The sequence below is a fragment of the Alligator sinensis genome, unplaced genomic scaffold (assembly GCF_000455745.1).
Source record: "Alligator sinensis unplaced genomic scaffold, ASM45574v1 scaffold406_1, whole genome shotgun sequence".
In the NCBI taxonomy this organism is placed as follows: domain Eukaryota; kingdom Metazoa; phylum Chordata; order Crocodylia; family Alligatoridae; genus Alligator; species Alligator sinensis.
In genome coordinates this window covers 580,181-599,642 of record NW_005842181.1, presented here as the reverse complement: position 1 = coordinate 599,642, position 19,462 = coordinate 580,181, and the positions used below count along the sequence as shown (strand labels likewise).

The 19,462-nt window shown below is 42.3% G+C and overlaps 1 protein-coding gene across 1 annotated transcript; it reads left to right on the top strand.

The window, feature by feature from the left end:
• The first annotated feature begins 57 nt into the window (after positions 1 to 57).
• On the top strand, positions 58 to 18,205 carry RFC3 (replication factor C subunit 3). Its single transcript, XM_006026184.3, has 9 exons — positions 58 to 205; positions 1,148 to 1,285; positions 3,392 to 3,459; positions 9,523 to 9,620; positions 10,996 to 11,177; positions 12,064 to 12,200; positions 12,292 to 12,390; positions 14,226 to 14,295; positions 17,903 to 18,205. Exons 1-9 carry the CDS (start codon positions 119 to 121, stop codon positions 18,092 to 18,094), a joined length of 1,071 nt encoding a protein of 356 aa, XP_006026246.1. The 5' UTR covers positions 58 to 118; the 3' UTR covers positions 18,095 to 18,205.
• Positions 18,206 to 19,462: the final 1,257 nt, after the last annotated feature.

The following is a 19,462-nucleotide window of genomic DNA, read 5'->3' as shown; positions in this document are numbered from 1 at the left end:
GGTCGCCCCCAAAAAGCGGGTCCCTGCGCGGCCGCCGTAGCGGGGGGTGGGTCGCTGGGCGCAGGCCCGGAAGTGCTGCGCGGGCGGGTTGCGCGCGCCTTTTTCAACCGCTGGCGGCATGAGCCTCTGGGCGGACAAATACCGGCCCGTGGCGCTCGCGCGCCTCGACTTCCACCGCGACCAGGCGGCGCAGCTCCGCAACCTGGTGAGGCCAGGCCGGGCCGGGGGGACGTGGGGGCGGTCGTGGTTGAGGCCCCCGGAGGGGCCGGGGGTTTCGGCAGCGGGGAAGCGCGGTATTCTCTGCCGTAGATCTTACCCGTTACAGCCGGTTGTTTCCCAGCCCCCGCGGAGCCCCCCCACGGCTGCTGCCGGGCAGTGGGAGGGTGAGCTGCCCTCCTGTGACCCGCGGGGACCCCCGGCCCCTTTAGGAGGGAGGGAGAGGTTGGTTCTCTGCCCGGAAAGGGTGGCTCATGGTAAGGCTCATGGTAAGGCTCCAGCTCCCGAGGGCTTCCTCCTGGTAAGCAGCGCTTGAAAGAGTAAGGCCGGGTTTTTCTTTACTTGGGTTATTTAGCTGTTAGGGTTTTTTTTCTGAGCCTTCAGAAGAGAGAGAGAGAGAAACGTCTGCTGACAATCGTGCTCTGTAGTCGTTATTCCTCTACAAAACGGGCAGGAGTAAGAAATGGCTGAAACGACTTTCTGAAGTTACTTGGAAATTTTACTTAAAAAAAAAAAAAGACTTTTAACAGATACCATGAACTTTAAGTTTTTTCAGCAACTTGTTGCAAATAATGGAAATGCTTATTTATGGGGGATCCTGGTTTTCTCTGATTAAAAAAAAAGACAAAAAAAACAATTTTGGATAAAAGCAATCTAAAATCCACATTCCCCCCCCTTCCCCCATGACATTTCATTCTACTTATGGGAAAATGTGGATTTGGGGTTACCTTTTTTAAATCTTGAGAGATTTTCTTTTATTAGAGAGAACTAGGATTCCTGCTCGTCTGTCAAAGAGGCATCTAATTCCAGGCTGTGTTTTAGATCGGAGCAGTATAGGACTAGACGTGAATGTGAGAGAGGTATCAGTGTATTTTAATTTGCAAGCCCAGGGGAAGCATGATTGTAACTAGTTTTGCTGTGTTATTTGCAGGTTCAGTGTGGTGATTTTCCCCATCTGTTGGTGTATGGACCGTCTGGAGCTGGGAAAAAAACTAGGATAATGTGTCTCCTAAGAGAACTGTATGGTGCAGGAGTGGAAAAGCTAAGGATTGAACATCAGACTATAACAGTAAGAAATCTTTCATGTACAGGTTGTTTAAAAATAAATAAATACTTGCATGCAAGCATAGTCTAACATAGCAAAGCAGGCAGCATAATTTCACAACATTTGTGATTCTTTATCATGGTAGAAATTTCAAAGTTATTTATAAAGTTGATCAAATTAGCCACTTGAACATTTCCTTCTTACAAAGTACTTCTAGCTCTTTTGTCCCCTTAACAACTTGTATTTTGTGGCCAGTTGAGCATGAGTATTTGACACTCTTATATATCAAGGATCAGATTCAAATTTGTTTCCTTCATGTTGGTTTCATTGGCATTACTTTGGATTTACCATTGGGTAACTAATATTAGAATCTGGACCAATGCTTGAGTTCATCTCAGTGTCTTAATTTTAAGCACTCTCTCAAAGTGTAAAATTCAGTTGCATTAGATAAACCATTAATATCACGCCCCTCGCATATGCTGGGTCATAATTTGTTACAGAACAGATCTCCTATTGAAATTGGAATAACTTCATCAGTCCATTCTCTGAGGAGCAAGGCAGTTGCTTCAGATTTATAATTCCAGATCCTGTATTACCAGGTAAAAATCCTTGCTTAGGGAAATGGATGTTTTGATCAACAAACTATTAAGAGGAAGTCTAAATAATAAAATGAACAATGGGACAAACTCCCATTTAACTTTTTTAGTGGTGCCCCAGAGGTCACATTTGGTACAAAAGGTAGTTTTGTTTTGAGATGCTGAGCATCTTATCATGCATCTTATCAAGAGCTTTTTTTTTTTTTTTTTTTTTTTTTTTTTTTTTTTTTTTTTTTAGTGCTGTCATTTAAGGAAAATTTATAGTACAGCAAAAATAGTGTTATCCAGCGCTTTACCAACCAGAAAGTGCCACTAACTGGCATCTGTCAATACAAATCTTCCGGTTTCTCTTTTGCCATGTCCCTTGGAAGGAAGTCTCACTTCCAGCTTTGCCACTGCGAGCAGAGTTTTTCTTCTTTTTCACTTCTTCCTTATGTGGACCATGGCCTGGGGCAAAGCAGCCTGCATGGGGGGGCCCCCTTCCCTGTCCCCCGGCACACTGATGCCAGGAAGTGCACCGGACAGCACATTTGATTAACCAGCATCCCCTATTCCTGGAGGATGCTGGATAACAGAGCTCTTACTGTAGCTGGTGCATCTAACATTGTTGGCATTCAAATAAGCTAATTAAAACTTTCTAGCTGTTGGCATAGCTCAGTAGCATAGCTCCAACTTTTTTTTTTTTTTTTTAGACTCGAGGTATCTCTTCTTAACTTCTTTAAATTGATCAGTACCCTATTTCAAAAACGAATTTATTACAGTGCTTGTCTCTTTTTGCAGGGGAACTAGCCTCAGCCTTTCCCTATCTATCTTGGCACTTAACTCCTCTCACTTCCTGTGGTACCCCAGGGTGCTGCCTCAGGCACCCTGGTTGAGAATTAGTGGGTTGGCTTCTATTTTTTTTTTGTGACTTGGTGAGAAAAGGAAAAAAAAAAAGCCAGATTGTGGTGACTTTTATAGGGAAAAATCTCAAACTTCTGGTAGGTGACTTGAATTGGAGGAGATTTATAGTTGCTATAAGTGCAGTCAAACGCTGTTAAATAGAAATGTATCCTGTTAAGGTGACAGAAACATAGCGCATTGCTTAATTGTTGAAGTACAGAATCAGAATTGACATAAATGGTGTTGTATACTACACTATTTGCAGACTTATAATTGCATGTTGAGAGAGAGGAACATCTTCCCCTATCCTGCAACACTGCCACCAAAAATATCAATCTTGGAGAGGCAGGCTTCCAAGTGTCTGCAAACTAGAACGATCTTTTGAGAGAGAGAGATGGCTTTGTCATGTCTAGAACCTCCATCAAATCCAACAGTAGGATCAAACTTTTTAGAAAATGCTTATAGAAGCTTGACTCCTCCCAGTGCTGTTGTTCTCTCACCTGGGGAGAAAGATTAACAAGATTGATCCGAAATACAGGTCCTCTGTGCCATGATGCTGCTAGCAGGTGGCCAATAATAAGTTCTTGGTTTCAAAATTAACTTTTTTTTTCTTTTAAGTTGCCTTTATCTAACATTCTTCCTTTTTACACAGGCACCCTCTAAAAAGAAAATTGAAATTAGCACCATAGCAAGTAATTATCATCTCGAAGTTAATCCAAGGTAAATTCATAGGTGGGCAAAAAAAAGTTTACACTGGGGGTGTTAAGGATATGATGCCCCTGGCCATAGCTTATGAAATGGCTTTAGATTTGTTTTGTAAACATCCAGTCCACAAAATATACTTGTGCAAGTAGTTGCTTTGAAAAAAAATACCCAAGTAAACCTTATCACAGTTGGGGGTTTGCATGTGTTGGTCTCTGCCTTCAGAACCAAAATGTAGGTGACAAAGAAACCTGGATGCATGTACATAAATACAGTAGCTTTCTGTTTAAGTAACGGATTTCAACATGCAGATATGAGGGTTGGGCCTTGCATAGAGTTGCACTTTAAAATTTAGGGATTGGATTAAAGCCATTATGAAAACTTTGCCCTTGAATTAGTGGGGAAGGGCTCTTTTCTTTTTATCCCTTTTTTTTCTTGTAAAAATGGATGTTAAGCATAGTGTATAGTATGCTGTAACAAAATACATGCTTATTGTTTTTCTGGGCCAAAATATTAAGAATCATGTCAACCAAAGGTTAGATGTTGGCTTAAATGCCAGCTGCTGTAGTATAGTTCACAGTTAGTGTGTTTTACTATATATCTTTGAAAGTGGTGAAATTGCTTGTGATGACCAAAAATAAATAAAAGTATTTACCTGAAACCATTTTAACATTGTTTAAATCATACCAGGGTATATGCTGTCATCCTACAAGGGCAGGTTTCGGTTATGTTTGCTTCAGCTGTCTGAGTTGGAGTTATGGACAACAGTGCATGTCCTGAAGTAAATGGTTTAACTTTTTCACAATTGACTTCTAATATTTTACCCTATTATTTTATTCTTGGGAGTAATTTCTGTTTTCATGCGTGTCAACTTGTCTTTTTTTTTATACCTACTTGCCATAATTATTAGAAAAAAGGAGAACTAATTGTATTCCGATATTTCAAAACAAAACTTTCCATTGGTCTTGCAATTTTGACTTTCTAGCTTCACAGTGACAAACTACAAAATCCCTGACTGTAATCTTCTGATCAGATCATTCTAAAATGGTATAAGGAAATCAGGTTTTTTAATAGCCATTCATAAATATTAGTACTCAACTCCAAACTTAAGTATCAACAAGTATTTCATCTTTTAAAAATAGAGCTGACGTAAATGTTGTTAGTTTTAGTATTAATGTTCCTGACTATAATGTTCTCTTAAAAGAGCTAGAACCAACAGTGAATCGGTAAGTCTTGAAGTACACATCACTGTCTCTAATATGTAGGCATCTGCAGAAATATGATCTGCTAATGTCTGTGACACATGTGGGTATGGTCTGTGAAGTTCTGATTATATTGGATATTAGTTCCATGTTTAGTGAAGTACATTTTAGGGTAATACGGTGTGATTTTTAAAAAGGTTAAAAGGGAAAGGAAACTAACTTCTGGAGAGAGATGGGAACAGACAGGTGTTAAATCTGTTTTGTCTAACAGGTTTTTTTCTCCAAGCCACTGCACAGATTTCATCTGTAACTTCCAGAGCTTTGCCTGCTGGCTGCATAACTTGCCATAGGCAGCTGATGTTAAATGGATCATTCTGTGGGAGAAAGATGACAAAGTTTATGCTTGATTGAGAACTCTGCACTACTTAACCATCTTATTGAAGTGTTTGAAACATTCAGATGACGTCAAGCTTAGTCTACCCCTTCACCCATGTAATTATTAATCAGGCTCTCTAATGTAGCCACTTCTATAAGAAGTAAGCATAGCTTAATAACTAAACTTCCTGGACACAGATTGTTTTTTCTGTTCCTGACCTAAATATGAGACTGAAATATATTGTGGGGGGGGGGGACGGGCGTATTATTAGCTTGCTAGAACACAAGATACTTTTTTTTTCTCGCTTAAAATGCCCTCTATCCTGAACAGTAGTTAAAGCATGGAAGAATCTTGAGACGACAAATTCCTTGAGCTTTTTTATCGCTGATGCATCTGTTATGGCATGTATCATGGATTGTTTCAGAGAGTGGCACTTCTGTCGCCCTAATACTGTGCTTAAAGGCCAAAACATACAAAGGAAGATATAGTATGGGATTATATTTGATTTGTAATAGAGGTGCAGCAATATTCTGGTCCATATTGGATCGGTGCTGATCCCAGGAAAATGGGCAATCGTCTTTTTTTGGCCAGTATAGCTGATAATTTCACCAGTTAAATGCTGCATGCGTGCACGTGGCCAGGAATATAGCCTGGCACAGCTTGGAGAGCAGTGTTACGCCGGTAAATTTTGGGAGGGCAAGGGCAAGGCCCCTGTGGTGAGGGGGGGTGTGGGGTGCAGGACAGAGCTGTGGGTGGCTTGTCCAGGGGGCATTGTGGGGGTGGGAATGGGAGGGTGGCTCTCTGTCACTGTGCACACCCCAAGAAGGCATGGGGGGGCATATGCCCCCTGGATTTGTGCACAGGCCCCCGCCCCTTCCCTCCCAGCACCACTGTCACTACCTGTCTTGCTCCTGCCCACCTGTCCTGAGCCCAGCCTCTCTGCCTGGAAGAGGCCAGTGCAGCCCACCCTTGCCCTGCATGTAAATCTGAGAAGCATGTGCCCTCCCCTGGATGTATGTGTAATGGTGGGGAGCCACCTCCTGATCACGCCCCCTGGACAAGCTGCCCGAGGCTCCTCTGTGCCCCGGTTGGGTGGTTCCTGCCCCAGTCCCACTCTCCTCCTTCACCATGAGGAGGCCTCTGTGTGTGCTCCCCCCCCCCAAATTTACCAGCTGGACACTGCTCTCCAACCTGCCGGGGTGTGTATCGACTATCAGATTGGTATTGGCCAATATGGCCGGTTAATAATTGGCCATTGGCATCAGTCAAAAATCTTTTATCGGTGCACCCTTAATTTGTAAATTGCATATTAAGTGATAAATCTTGAAATGCTTACTTTGGATGCCTCTAGCTCCAAAGAAGAAGCTAGCTTAAAAACCAAATGAAATTGCATCAATAACTTTTTAATGATTGTAGCAATGATGGTGTATAATTTTTTGTGTTTCTTGAATCAGCAAAAATGGAAAAGCAAGAAGCCACTGCATTCATTGAGTGGTCTACAGTATTAGACCAGCTGCTAATGGAATTCCAGTGGAGTCCTCAAAGCTATTTGCAATGTTAGGCTGTGTTATTTTGTAGGCATGCTAAATGTTGTGGGTGGGGTGTTTGCTGGTTTTACTCCTGCAGCCAAAACTAGCATCCTTGATGCTAGTACAATCCTTAGTAACAAATCCTCTGTGCACCTATCCATCCAGCCCCTTCCATTTTCTATATTTAACCTAAAGCTTTCTTTGTAAGTACTCTTTCTGGAGAGATCATTTCTAGATCTAAGCATGTTTTGTCTCAGCTGTCTAAACTGGAAAACCAGATCATTTTAGATTGAAGCCCCTGCTCATTATGGAATGCATACCTGGGAACACAGAGTCCTGTTGCATTGGCTTGCATTAAATCAAAAAAAGCTTTAGAAAATAAATATGGCCACATCTTGTTTTATTTCTTGTGTTGGAGAGAAATGAGTCATATAAAGTATATAAAAAGTAGCACTTCCTCTAGCAACCAATAGATGTAGGTCATATTTATATAGAGTTATTATCCTAGAAAATTAAGGTTGGAAGGGACCTCAGGAGGCCATCTAGTCCAGCCCTCTGCTCAAAGCAGCACCAGCCCCAACTAGATCATCCCAGCCAAAGCTTTTCTAGTCAGGTCTTGAAAACCACCAAGGATGCAGATTCCACCACCTCTCTGGGTAACCTGTTCTAGAGTTTTACTAGTGAGAGAATTCTTCCCAATATCTACCCTAAACTTCCCTTCCTGCAACTTGAGACTGTTGCTTCTTGTTGTGTGATCTGCCAGAACTGAGAACAGTTTAGCTCCATCCTCTTCTGAACCACCTTTCAGGTAGTTGAAGGCTGCTATTAAATCCCACTTCAGTCTTCTCTTCTCTAGACTAAATAAGCCCAGTTTCCTCAGCCTGTCCCCATAAGTCATGTGCTTCAGCCACCTCACCATTTTGTTGTCCTCTGCTGGACTCCCTCCAATTTGTCCACATCCTTTCTATAGTGGGGGGCCCAAAACTGAACACAGTATTCCAGATATGGCCTCACCAGTGCTGAATAGAGGGGAGTAATAACTTCCCTTGACCTACTGGCAACACTCCTACCAATGCAGCCCAGTACGCTGTTAGCCTTCTTGGCAACAAGGGAACACTGCTGGTTCATTCAGTTTATTGTCCACTGTAACCCCCAGGTCACTTCTGCAGAGCTGCTCTCCAGCCAATTGGTGCCCAAGCTGTACTGGTGCATGGGATTGTTCTGTCCTAAGTGCAGGACTTTGCACGTGTCCTTGTTGAACCTCATGAGATTTCTTTTGGCCAAATCCTCCCATTTGTCTAGATCACTCTGAATCCTAGTCCAACCCTCCGGCGCATCTACTGCTCCTTCCAGCTTGGTGTCATCTCCAGACTTGCTGATGGTGCACTCTATGCCATCTTCAAAGTCATTGAACAGAACTGGCCTCAGGATTGACCTGTGGGGTACTCCGCGTGATACTGGCTGTCAACTAGACACTGAGCCATTCATTACCACTCTGAGCCTGATGCTCCAGCCAGGTTTCTATCCACCTTGCAGTCCATTCATGCAGCCCATACTTCTTTAGCTTGCCTGCTAGAACATTGTGGGAGGTTGTATCAAATGCCTGCTAAAATCAAGGTACACCACATCCACTGGTCTCCCTGCATCTTAATTTCAGATTTGAAAGAAAACAGGCATTTCTGAGACTGGGTGAGGGGGATGGACACAAGGGCAACATTTTTACTTTAAGCTGCTGGTTTAACGTCGGGTCTTTCTCAAGAAGATCTTTAGTTATAATAACTATAGTTGTTTTCAGAATGATGAGGACATATACATAGCAAAGGATCTTTTGTTCTTGTTTTGTTTTACTGGCTGGCTAGATGACTTTTGGCCAAGGACAAAATGACTGTTTAGAAAGTGGAGGAGCAACAGAAAATGGAGTCAATTCTGATTTAATTTCTAAGACATGAGGCACTAGGACAGCTTTAAGTGCCTGAGTTCCTTTAGTACAACCCTACTTGCTATTGTTTCAGGGACTTGAGCAAGGTCATTTAGTCTACTTCTGAAACATACCTTTATCTTAGCTTTAAACACATGAGTAAGGCTAAGTGTGAGGGCAGGAGCAGGAGAACTTCTGTCTGGTAGCCTAGGTCATTGTTTCCCAACCTTTTCCAGCCCAAGGCACACTTACATTAATAAAAATTTTCTGTCACACCTGTTAAGGCATTCCCTATCCTCATACCTATTATAGCTCATTGCAAAATTCCACGATACCTGTTCATTTCTGATAGCACACTGGCCTAGGTGTTAAGGAGAAAGTGGGAGGCTGAGATCCTAGCCAGTGCCCTAATGGGCTAATCATCAGGCTGTGAACCAGGCTAAGCAGGACTGAGGGTGTTTTCCATTCTTTCTCTTGAAGCTGAGCTACTGGGGGGAAAGGAATGCAGGAGTTACGGGGCCAAAGGTAGAACAAGCAAGATGAAGGCCACTCTAGCTCAGTGAAGGGCACAATCCCCTAAGGAAGAGAGGCCTAGGTTCCGGATCTGCTATTTTTGTGTTTTATTCAATAACTACTTAATGCAAAGTACATATGCAGCACTAGGAAAGCAGTATCACTCTTATGAGGCAAGATGCTTTTTTTTCTTGGCCAAGTAGCTGTATAAAAAACCTCCACTAAGCAGAGTAGGATCTGGGCCTGCATGTCAAATATAATTCATTACAGTTAATATGCAATCTTTGATGCAAAACAACACACACATAATGCTGGTGTGCATAATATGTAAGTTTCAAAGGCTAGGAAGGTAATTAGTCAGTACTTACTGGACTTCAAATGCTTACATGTTTAAGGTAAATGAATTTTCATGTCAGTGTCTCACCTTCTTTATGCAGATAGCATTTTGGGTTTTGCTTAGAAGAATGCACTGAAGATAAGGTCTAGAGTCTCTTAAAACAAATGTAACAACAAAGTATATTTTTATCTGAACTTTTTGTGCAGTGATGCAGGAAACAGTGACCGTGTGGTAATTCAAGAACTGTTGAAGACAGTAGCACAATCCCAACAACTTGAGACAAGTACTCAAAGAGATTTTAAAGGTTAGTAAAATGAGATAAAAGCAGGCCAGAACTTTAGAGGAGTAAAATCTAAGGGTGTATACACGCATAGCACTTGAAATGTTTTAAATGAGGTTTCAACATGAGATGGACAGATGTACAACTCTATTGCACTGTCTTACACTTTTTTGAATTGTTCCAGGCAGATTTATCTAGAAAATCGAGTACTATTTTGAACTGATTCACTGTAAGCTAATTCAGTGTTTTGTGGATGTTCAGCTTTGTGACATGGTTAGTCCTCCAGGCAACCTACACTATCCCTTCCCTCCTCTTCCCACCCCCCCCCCAACACACGTGCAGTCCTCCATGGGGAGGGAAAGGACTCTTCCATATTATCCCCAATATGTTTTTTGTAATGGCATACGTGAGAAATGTGTGAAGTGTTTAGTGTAGAAAGTTCAGAGACGTTGCACAGAAGGGTTACCGAGGGAGCTAACTAGCTAGGGTCCTCAAAGATACCAGTGGGGTTTTTTTCTCTTTAGTGTTCCACATGCAGAATGTTACAGCTGCTTTTATTGCCAAGACTAAAAGAAGGATAGAGAAGTACGTGGAGGAGAAAGGTGGGAGAATAGAGTAGAAATCAAGTAATGGTGGCCCCGTCTGTGGTACCTCCATCACTTTCTTCGCAGTTCTTGGGCAAACACTGTTTTTTAATAATACCTCCCATTTTAAAGTATGCTCACTAACTACTTTGAACCATATAGAAAGAATATATATACAGAGAAGAGCTGACAACCTTCACAACAAGAAGCTTTCTACCTTTTTCCACCCATTCCATTAAGATACCAGTTTTTAATTTAAACTGATCAGCACCCCCCACCTGCCTCTCAATATTTTGTTCCAGAAGGCAGGCGGGGGGGTGCTGATCAGTTTTACATTAAAAACTGGTATCTTAATGGAATGGGTGGAAAAAGGTAGAAAGCTTCTTGTTGTGAAGGTTGTCAGCTCGTGTGTGTGTGTGTGTTCTTTCTATATGGTTCAAAGTAGTTAGTAAGCATACTTTAAATGGGCGGTATTATTAAAAAACAGATTGCCGGTCTTAAGCACCTAATTTTAATTCTTATTCGTATCACAGTAGCAGTTTCAGTCCTGCCCTGAAGAGCTTAATATCTTAATAGATGAGAGGGTCAGAGGGAAACGGGAGCAGAAAGGGAAATAACTTGTCCAAGGTGTCATAGCAGGTCAGCGACCAAGTAGAAATTGGAACCCTGGTCCTATGAATCTTAGTCCATTTCTCCAGCCACGGACCACATTCACTCACTTTTGAAGTTAAAGAAGAATAGAAAGATGAAGTGCATTATTATTTCCTATCGAACTCTTCTAATAAAGGATACTTAATTTTTGTTTTTCTCTTTAGTGGTGCTGTTGACAGAAGTTGACAAACTTACTAAAGATGCTCAGCATGCACTGCGAAGAACCATGGAGAAATATATGGCCACCTGCAGACTCATCCTGTGTTGCAATTCCATATCAAAAATTATTGCACCTATACAAAGTAGATGTTTAGCAGTACGAGTTCCTGCTCCTAGCATTGAAGATGTAAGTTTAGGTGGAGGCAAAAATAAACCCATTCCAAATATTAATCCACCATGTCTTTACTGTATACTTACGGCCATACGCCAAGTGACCCAAACCCTGTTTATGGTCCGTGATTTTCCCCTCTTACCAGTATTATGGTATCTATTCAGTGAGCAAACTTGAGTCATGTCTTTATGTCTAGGTAGCAGCTAGTCCAGAAATGCGTGAGCCTGAAAATAGTCCTAAGGCTACAAAATGCATTCTGTGGGTCATATAGTTTCATAGTTGGTAGGGTCAGAAGGGACCTGAGCAGATCATCAAGTCCGACCCCCTGCCATGGCAGGAAAAAGTACTGGGGTCAAACGACCCCAGCAAGGTGTTCGTCTAACTTCCTCTTAAAGCCCCCCCAGGGTAGAAGCCAGCACCACTTCACTTGGAAGTTGGTTCCAGATCCTAGCTGCCCTGACAGTGAAGTAGTGCCTCCTGATGTCTAGTCTGAATCTACCCTCTGTCAGCTTGTGACCATTATTTCTAGTCACTCCTGGTAGTGCTTGGGGGAACAGGGACTCCCCCCAATACCTGCTGGTCCCCTCTGACTAGTTTGTAACAGGCCACTAGATCCCCCCTCAGCCTTCTCTTGTGGAGGCTGAACAGGTTCAGGGTCCTGTAGCCTCTCCTTGTAGGGCCTGCCCTGCTGCCCCCTAACCATGTGAGTGACCCTCCTCTGGACCTTCTTGATGCTGTCCACATCCCTCCTGAAGTGCAGCGCCCAGAACTGGACACAGTACTCCAACTGCAGCCTTACCAGTGCTGCAGAGAGGGGGAGGATCACCTCCTTGGACCTGCTCGAGATGCATCTGTGGATGCATGACAAGGTGCATCATTGTTACTTTTTTTTTAAATGTAGATCTGTCATGTGTTATCCAGTGTGTGTAAGAAAGAAGGCCTGACTCTTCCTCAGGATCTAGCTCGTCAGCTTGCCGAGAAATCTGGCAGGAATCTTCGAAAGGCGCTGCTTATGTGTGAGGCCTGTAGAGTGCAACAGTAAGTTGCTGTAAGAAATAATATGGGCTGGATTTTGTAATGTGCGTTCCTTGTAGGCTCGTTGCCAAAATAGTTTTGTTTTGTTGTGCAGGTATCCTTTCACATCTGATCAAGACATCCCTGAGACAGACTGGGAAGTATATCTGAGGGAGACTGCAAATGCTATTGTCAGTCAGCAGACTCCCCAGAGGTAGGTGGAAATACTTGGCTGAAGTATTACGGTATATTGTGTTATCGGAGCCTAAGAAGCATTATGTGTTAAATGTTTTGTGGCATTTTATTAGTTCAGGATGTTTATATATTTTGTATCCAAAGAAAATGGGTTAAAGTCTATAGGGGATGGCCAGTACTCAGTCTTAAGATTTTAAGTGAGCCTCTCAAGAGAATAAAGCAGGCCAAGTTTTGTTACACAGCCAGTGTCATTGCTTTACTTTGAATTTATGTATTTGCTGCCCAGCAAACCTACAGTCTTTTACAGTACTTGTCTATATCTGGAAGTGAGTTCTGGTCTTCATCTGTCTGTCGACTTCTAATCTGCTACACACTCCTATGCAGGTGTCTAAAGTATACAGCTGTCTTGTAGTTATAGTGTTTGGTACCTTGCTTGAACATGGTACAACTTCTTCTGTTCTACTTGACACTGCCATTCCAGCACTCGGACTTTCCAGTAGACTACATCGATGTACAAGGGATTAGCATTAAATTAGAAATAAATACGGCACTTTAAAGTCATGAGGGGAAGAAATCTTCTCTACAATTCATTTTTAAATCCGTATGTATAGTCTCGCATTTCTTTAGCTTGCATAAGTTAATGTACTTCCCTGTATAGTTATTTAAATAATTACTTCTGTAAGCTGTTGGAACCCAGATCACTTGATGCCTCCTTCCCAAGCTGCCATAATCTGGGAAGAACTTTTTCCTTCATTTATCCAAGAATGTGAGAGGAAAAAACACTTGTTTTTTATCACCTGACACGTTAGCTGTTGTGTAAGCTAGAAATCGTAGAAAATTAGGGTTGGAAGGGATCTCAGGAGGTCATGTAGTCCAACCCCCTGCTCAAAGCAGGACCATCTCCAACTAGATCATCCCAGCCAAAGCTTTGTCTAGTTGGGTCTTAAGAACCTCCAAGAATAGAGATTGACCCCCTCTCTGGGTAACGTGTTCCAGTGTTTCACTACCCTTCTAGTGAGAAAATTCTTCCTAATATCTAACCTAAAGCTCCCTTGCTGCAACTTGAGACCTCATTGCTCCTTGTTTTCCCATCTGTTGCCACTGAGAACAGTCTCTAGCTCCATCCTCTGCACCTCCCCCAAATCTGTACACAAGGCAGGCGCAGGCTGTAGGCTTGGGCTCTTGCCCTGCTTTCCTCCCCTGGAGCCTCTGCAGCCCAGTGGGCATGACCCAGTGTGGCAGGGAACAGCAGGGCCTCACGGGGATCTCCTTGCCCCTGTGAGCTCCCTGCTGCCCTGGCGAAGCAGCACACCCAGGGGGGTGCAACCCTGTGCTGCTGCTCTCACTGCAGCCTTGCTAGGAACCACTCTCAAATTTAAAATGCCACAGCATGATGTGTATTAAGCCCCCATGTGTTTAAAAATGGCTGCGGGATACATTCAGTGAGCTTTACTTATAGCCAGGGTTCCTGGTTTTCTCTGTTTTATATCCAAAAAATGTATACATGAAATGCTGCAGCGATGCTAGACCATTTTAATTGGAATGTATCAGATTACGTGTATAGGCACCCATAGTGCTGTAGTACTTCCTAGATTCAATTGAGGTTGTGACAGCTAGCGAACCAAAATTGAATAAAAAGTATTGAGTGAGGTCGTGCACATTTTAGACTAGCTTTACATGGTATGAATATTGTAGGCTGCATGTTAAAGCTACAAAAAATATTTATGCTTAGAATTCTGTGGTATGCTGTGTTAAAAAAAAAAAACAAAAAAACCAAACAAACAAACAAAAAAAACCATAAAACAAGTCTTGTAGATGTAACTGTATTATATTTTAATGATCTAATTCCAACAGGCTACTTGAAGTTCGTGGACGGCTTTATGAGCTCTTAACCCACTGCATTCCTCCTGAGATTATAATGAAGGTAATTTTAACTCAAGCACATACTATATTCATGGCATCCCAAACTAAGAGAATCTGAATCTGGGACAACCATTAATTTATTTTATTTTTTTATGATTTGCTGTTTCACAGTACAAGAACCAAGGTCATAAAATGAAACTGAAGGTAGTAAATTTTAAGTCGAGAAAAGGAAGCTTTTTCACAGTTATGGAACTCTGTTGCCACCGGGTGTTATGGAAGCCGACAGTTTAGCCAGTTTCAAAAAGGGATTGGACAGATTCTTGGAGGAAAGGCACATCAGGAGCTATTGAGCATGGGAGTTAGGGATACAGCCTCTAAATCAGAACTTCCTAGACCTTAAATGATGGAGGCTGCAAGTGAGAGGAACTGTGAAACAAACCCTGGTTTTACCCTGTTCACTCTCCTTTTCAGCATCCTCTCTGCTGCTTTTTAATGCAAGATATTGGGCAAGATAGATCTATGGTTTGACCCAGTAACTGGCAGTTCTTAGGTTCTTATGTTCTATCTTCTGATTATGATGAAGAGGAGCAGGATGTTGATTCTGTGCATGCCCTGTTTACCCTCCCCCCTCAGCATCCACAATGTGCCACTGTGAGAGAGGGGATACTGTCAGGTTAGATCAGTGGTACTTAACTTTTTTGGATTTGAGGCAGCCCTCAGTACCTTTTGTGAATTGAGTGGGGCCCATTTTCAATAACTTATTTATTTATTTTAGTTATATATGCAGAGGGTCTGGGCAAAAGGGATAGGTGATTGTCCAGGCAGAGATGAGCCTGAGTCTGTCCTTATCTGCTTATCTCCTCACACCTCACTTTTCTTATTTCTGCATATCTTAAGGCATCCTTCAAAGGATCTGGTAGCATGCCAGGGTGCACCAGCACCCTGGTTGAGTGTCACTTGGCTAGATGGATCTATGGCTTGACCCAGTAAATAGCACTTATGTTCTTATTGGCATTTGATAACTTCAGGCTCTATATGTAATCTCTTCAGGTAAGAAACAAATAGATACAAGATGCTTTTGGTTTAGTAATTCTTTCTATTACAGCTTAGAGCTGGGTATTTAATATGCAAGATAAAGTCCGCATCTGCATTTTCAAGTTACAATAAAGGTCAAAGACCGTTCTGGCAGATGTTCTTGCATGCATTTAATGCTTGAGTAGTCATTGAGACTAATGTTGGGTCAAGTGCACGGTCACAAGTGTTTGCAGAATCAAGGCCTATGGGCAAGAAACTTGCCTTCTGTAGCTATTTGGGACATATGTATCATGTGATGAGTGCAACTGTGATACTGTGGTGCAGCACAGATGCACAACATGTTGATTCCAGATTTTAGTCTGCAGTAAATTTGCTCTGTAGCAAGAAACACTCATGCAACCAGCTTTCCTAGGTTGGCTTGCCAGAGCTGGCTCTCTTGCACTGCCTAGCCACTAGGTAGCATGTGTTTTTGTTTGCACTGAGCTTATGTAGCTCAGGGTGAATTTGACAGTGGTAATGGACGTGGACACTTGTGCTGGATTAACTTCCTCTGCAGTAGATTAGTTTCTGACTGCCTGGACATGTCTACATGTGTGTTTTACTGCAGATCAGACATGTGATGGTATTAGGCCACAGTAAACTAAAGTATGCCAGTGTAACAGTACAGTAAGTTACCCTGGCCTAAAATAGTGTAGTCTCCAACTGTAATTTTAAACGTGCATGTAGACGCTAAACACAGGCATAAATTGCACCCAGGTAGCCCAGCCAGCTGAAGGACAGACTCCTGCCTGCTGCTTAGCCACAGGGCTCTGCACCTTTTTCAGCACCCTCTTGCTCCAGCCAGCCCCTCCGCCACCCAGTGCCACCATCCAGAGGCCAGGGCTGACTTTCTCCTCCACCCCAGCTCAAATTGTACTGCTGTCCCAAGCACACATCTAGGTACACCCAGGAGTAGTCTACTCCAGCTCAAAATGCACCAGAGTTTATTGCTTCATATTAATTGTATATGTAGATGCACCCTCTCAGAACCAACTACATTAGAAAACTATTTCATTCAAAGTAAATGCTGTTTCTCATGTCTTCCTCAGGAGTAAACAGAGTAAACGTGTCATGTGTCTTTAAATTGATAAATAAATGACAATATGGCTTCACATTTATAGGAACTCAGAGTAGATTGTCTGTATGAAATCTACCGTCTTTGCTACTCTGTATACTTCCACTTCTCTAATTTAACAGTAGTAGTAGTTTTATTTGCAGCTTTTTCTAGAACAATACAGTAGAATTAACAATAAGATTACATCTTGTATAATAATAAAATTATATAATTTGAGGTTATTGGTAAAAGCATACAGTGAAATTATACATTCTACTGGTTTAAACAAAAGTTAAATTAAACATAATATATGATGGTACTGAAAACGACATAAAGCAATATAAACTAGTTAAAATTAGAGTGATTTTAATTCTTCATAAGTGTTTGTAGTTGCATACATAACATGCCTGTATGCAGTCAAGCCAGTTTGCCTTGTTAGACTGATCTTTCTTTGAGTCGTGGCGATTTGGCAAGTGGATTTAAAACTAGATTGGGGTGGAGTGATCAGAATGGTGAGTATCTGCCATGTCTTGTCTTGTGTTCAGGCAAGTGAATGCATATGAATACAACACGAAGTCAATGCCTCTTCTGGTGCATCTGATAATTGGGAAGGCAAGCCCTTCTTATCTGAATTACTGGTTGCTGATGTACTATTGATTGTGGAGTGCAGTTTGGGATGTTCAATCATTCATAGTGCTCCTGACATACTACATTAAAGGTGGCAATAACCAGCTGACATCAAAGATTAAGGAAGAATACTTACAGGTCAGTAGTGACATCATCATGTGACTACAGTCAAAAGCTATGCCAACTTGGTGGCAGCTGTGACAAGATTATGTATCTAGCTTTTGAGCAGAAGACTCCACCTCTCCTCCATGCAGACAGAATTCAGCCAGGAAATTTTTCTCCCCCTTCGTTCTGCCTCCTCAAACTGTGTGTCATATATGGGGGTGTGAGACACATGAAGAAATGTGGTAATATACTTACAGCAAAAATGACAGAGGACTGGAAAGAGACTGTAATACTTAAGTATTAGGATTTTTATAAACGGTTTTGTTGCCATGTTCAATTTTCATCTCTGATAAGTGCAGCTGAGAGAGAAAATAACTGACCAAAGTACAAATTTGCTTTTTGTCATGAAGATTCCTCAAGTCATGTATATGCTTGCAGTTCCGAATTACATCAGTAGGAATTTTGCACGGTCAGCATTTAAAGTGAATATTTTGCCTTTAGTAAGACAGTTGTTTGGTTGCATGGTTCTCTCATTTGCAAGTACAGCAGGTAATTGTCTAATCTGACTCGGTGAAGAATTTATACTGAGAGGGAAGCTTCAGAAAAAAAGTTTTCGCAGGTTAGTGGAATTCGGAATCGGTTGCATTTGATACATGATGTGATAGTAGAACAGAAGCTCAAGTGCTGTATCCCTGAGCAAGTTCAGAACCAGGATCATGCTCTTTCTTTGCGTATTTTTAGAAAAGTAATATTTTTCTGCTTTCAGAATGTTTCAGCTTTTCAAATAATCCTTTTTTTTTTCTTTTAGGGCCTTTTGACAGAACTTCTAAATAACTGTGATGGACAACTAAAAGGAGAGGTTGCACAAATGGCTGCTTTCTACGAGCATCGACTGCAATTGGGCAGCAAAGCTATTTACCATCTGGAAGCATTTGTGGCAAAATTTATGGCACTTTATAAGAAGTTTATGGAGGATGGACTAGAAGACATGACTTGTTAAGACGGATGACTGAAATTTCACGTAGGATCATGGTACTGACAGCTGTATTTTTAACAGTTTGTTTTGTAGCTTGTGTTGTATAAGGGAAATAAATATTTGTTTGACTCATTACCAAATGTATTGCAGTAAATAAGAACAAAATCTGAGTACTTCTGACACTGTCAGTTACAATAACACATGAGAGAGTTATTTTTTTCTGAAAGATGTCACCTGCTTTGGGGTATCTGAAAAGATCGTAGGTTTTTGATCAGAAGTATTTGTTTTAGCCACTGTATAGTTTGGAATCTTACAAAGCAAACCCAAGTGCTACATGAAGTGGTCTTTTCCTAATGCTCAGTGCATGCTGCGGTGCACATGGTTTTACGCATGCCATGTAACAGTTTTTGGGGTGGGAGGGAAATGAGCTTTGGGGCAGCTTCTGTTTATATCGCTTCTTGCACCCCGGCAGGTGTTGTTTCCAGCATTGGAAAATGTCGTGCTGTGTGACCTGCTTCATAGTTTGCCCTGCAAAACATCCAGAGGGAGTGTGGGGGAAGGCCCTTGGAACTCACCACTCCTGCCACTGGCAGCTCTGGTGCTAATGAGAAGTGAGTTCTGAGGTTACACTGAGCTCATATGCCTGGAGAAGCTGCTTTCCTGAACCATGCTTGCACAAGAGCAGGTGAGATAGTGTACAAATGGCAGGGTGGGGGGAGGGGTGCAGGAGTGGTAGAGCTCCGTCTCTCCCTTGATACCTTGTGAGGTGCTTCTGTGTATGTGCTTTCCTTATCTTCCCATCTTATCCAGCTTGCAGTTTTCCAAACAAATACTGTCCCTCTCTGATTCCTATTGTGCACAACTGAAGTAGGTTATGTTGAGAGCTGGTTTACACTCTAGTTCTTACAGGGAAGAGATATGTAACTGGGTGGTCTAGGCCTTCAAGCGTGCAGACAGATGTGCAGCTCCTAGCTTTCTGCAAAGTGTTCAGAGTTACGATGTTACCCCAGACCAAACAGAAGTTCATCAGTTCCCAGGGGGAGGGGAATCTAGCTGCCAGCTGGAAGCCTTCAGCCTGGTTTCCAAAGCAGTGCCCAGAGCTCTCTGGTAGTGCTTGCTGTTTTCAAAATGGGGGGAAGGCAGTAGAGAGCTCATTATTGGAACTCCCCACTTGGTGCTAAAGGGTGAGGTGGGTGAATTAGAGGCACCCACGTCAGCAGGGTTCCAGGATACCTGCTTCACCTTCCAGGGGGGTCCTGAAAAACCTCCAGCCTGAATTCCCTCCATTCCCTTTTCCCCCTCCCATTCTGAAAACAGCAACAGGATGGGAGCTCCACAGACACAAGTTACGGAAGGTGCTATGTTTTGAACTGTCTTTATCTGATACCTCAT

Bases quoted from the DNA above. Each gene is read 5' to 3' on its own strand.
- RFC3 (XM_006026184.3), top strand. From the start codon at position 119: ATGAGCCTCTGGGCGGACAAATACCGGCCCGTGGCGCTCGCGCGCCTC. The intron at 12,201-12,291 runs GTAAGTTGCTGT...TTTGTTGTGCAG, and splicing joins GAGGCCTGTAGAGTGCAACA to GTATCCTTTCACATCTGATC. The intron at 12,391-14,225 runs GTAGGTGGAAAT...TAATTCCAACAG, and splicing joins AGTCAGCAGACTCCCCAGAG to GCTACTTGAAGTTCGTGGAC.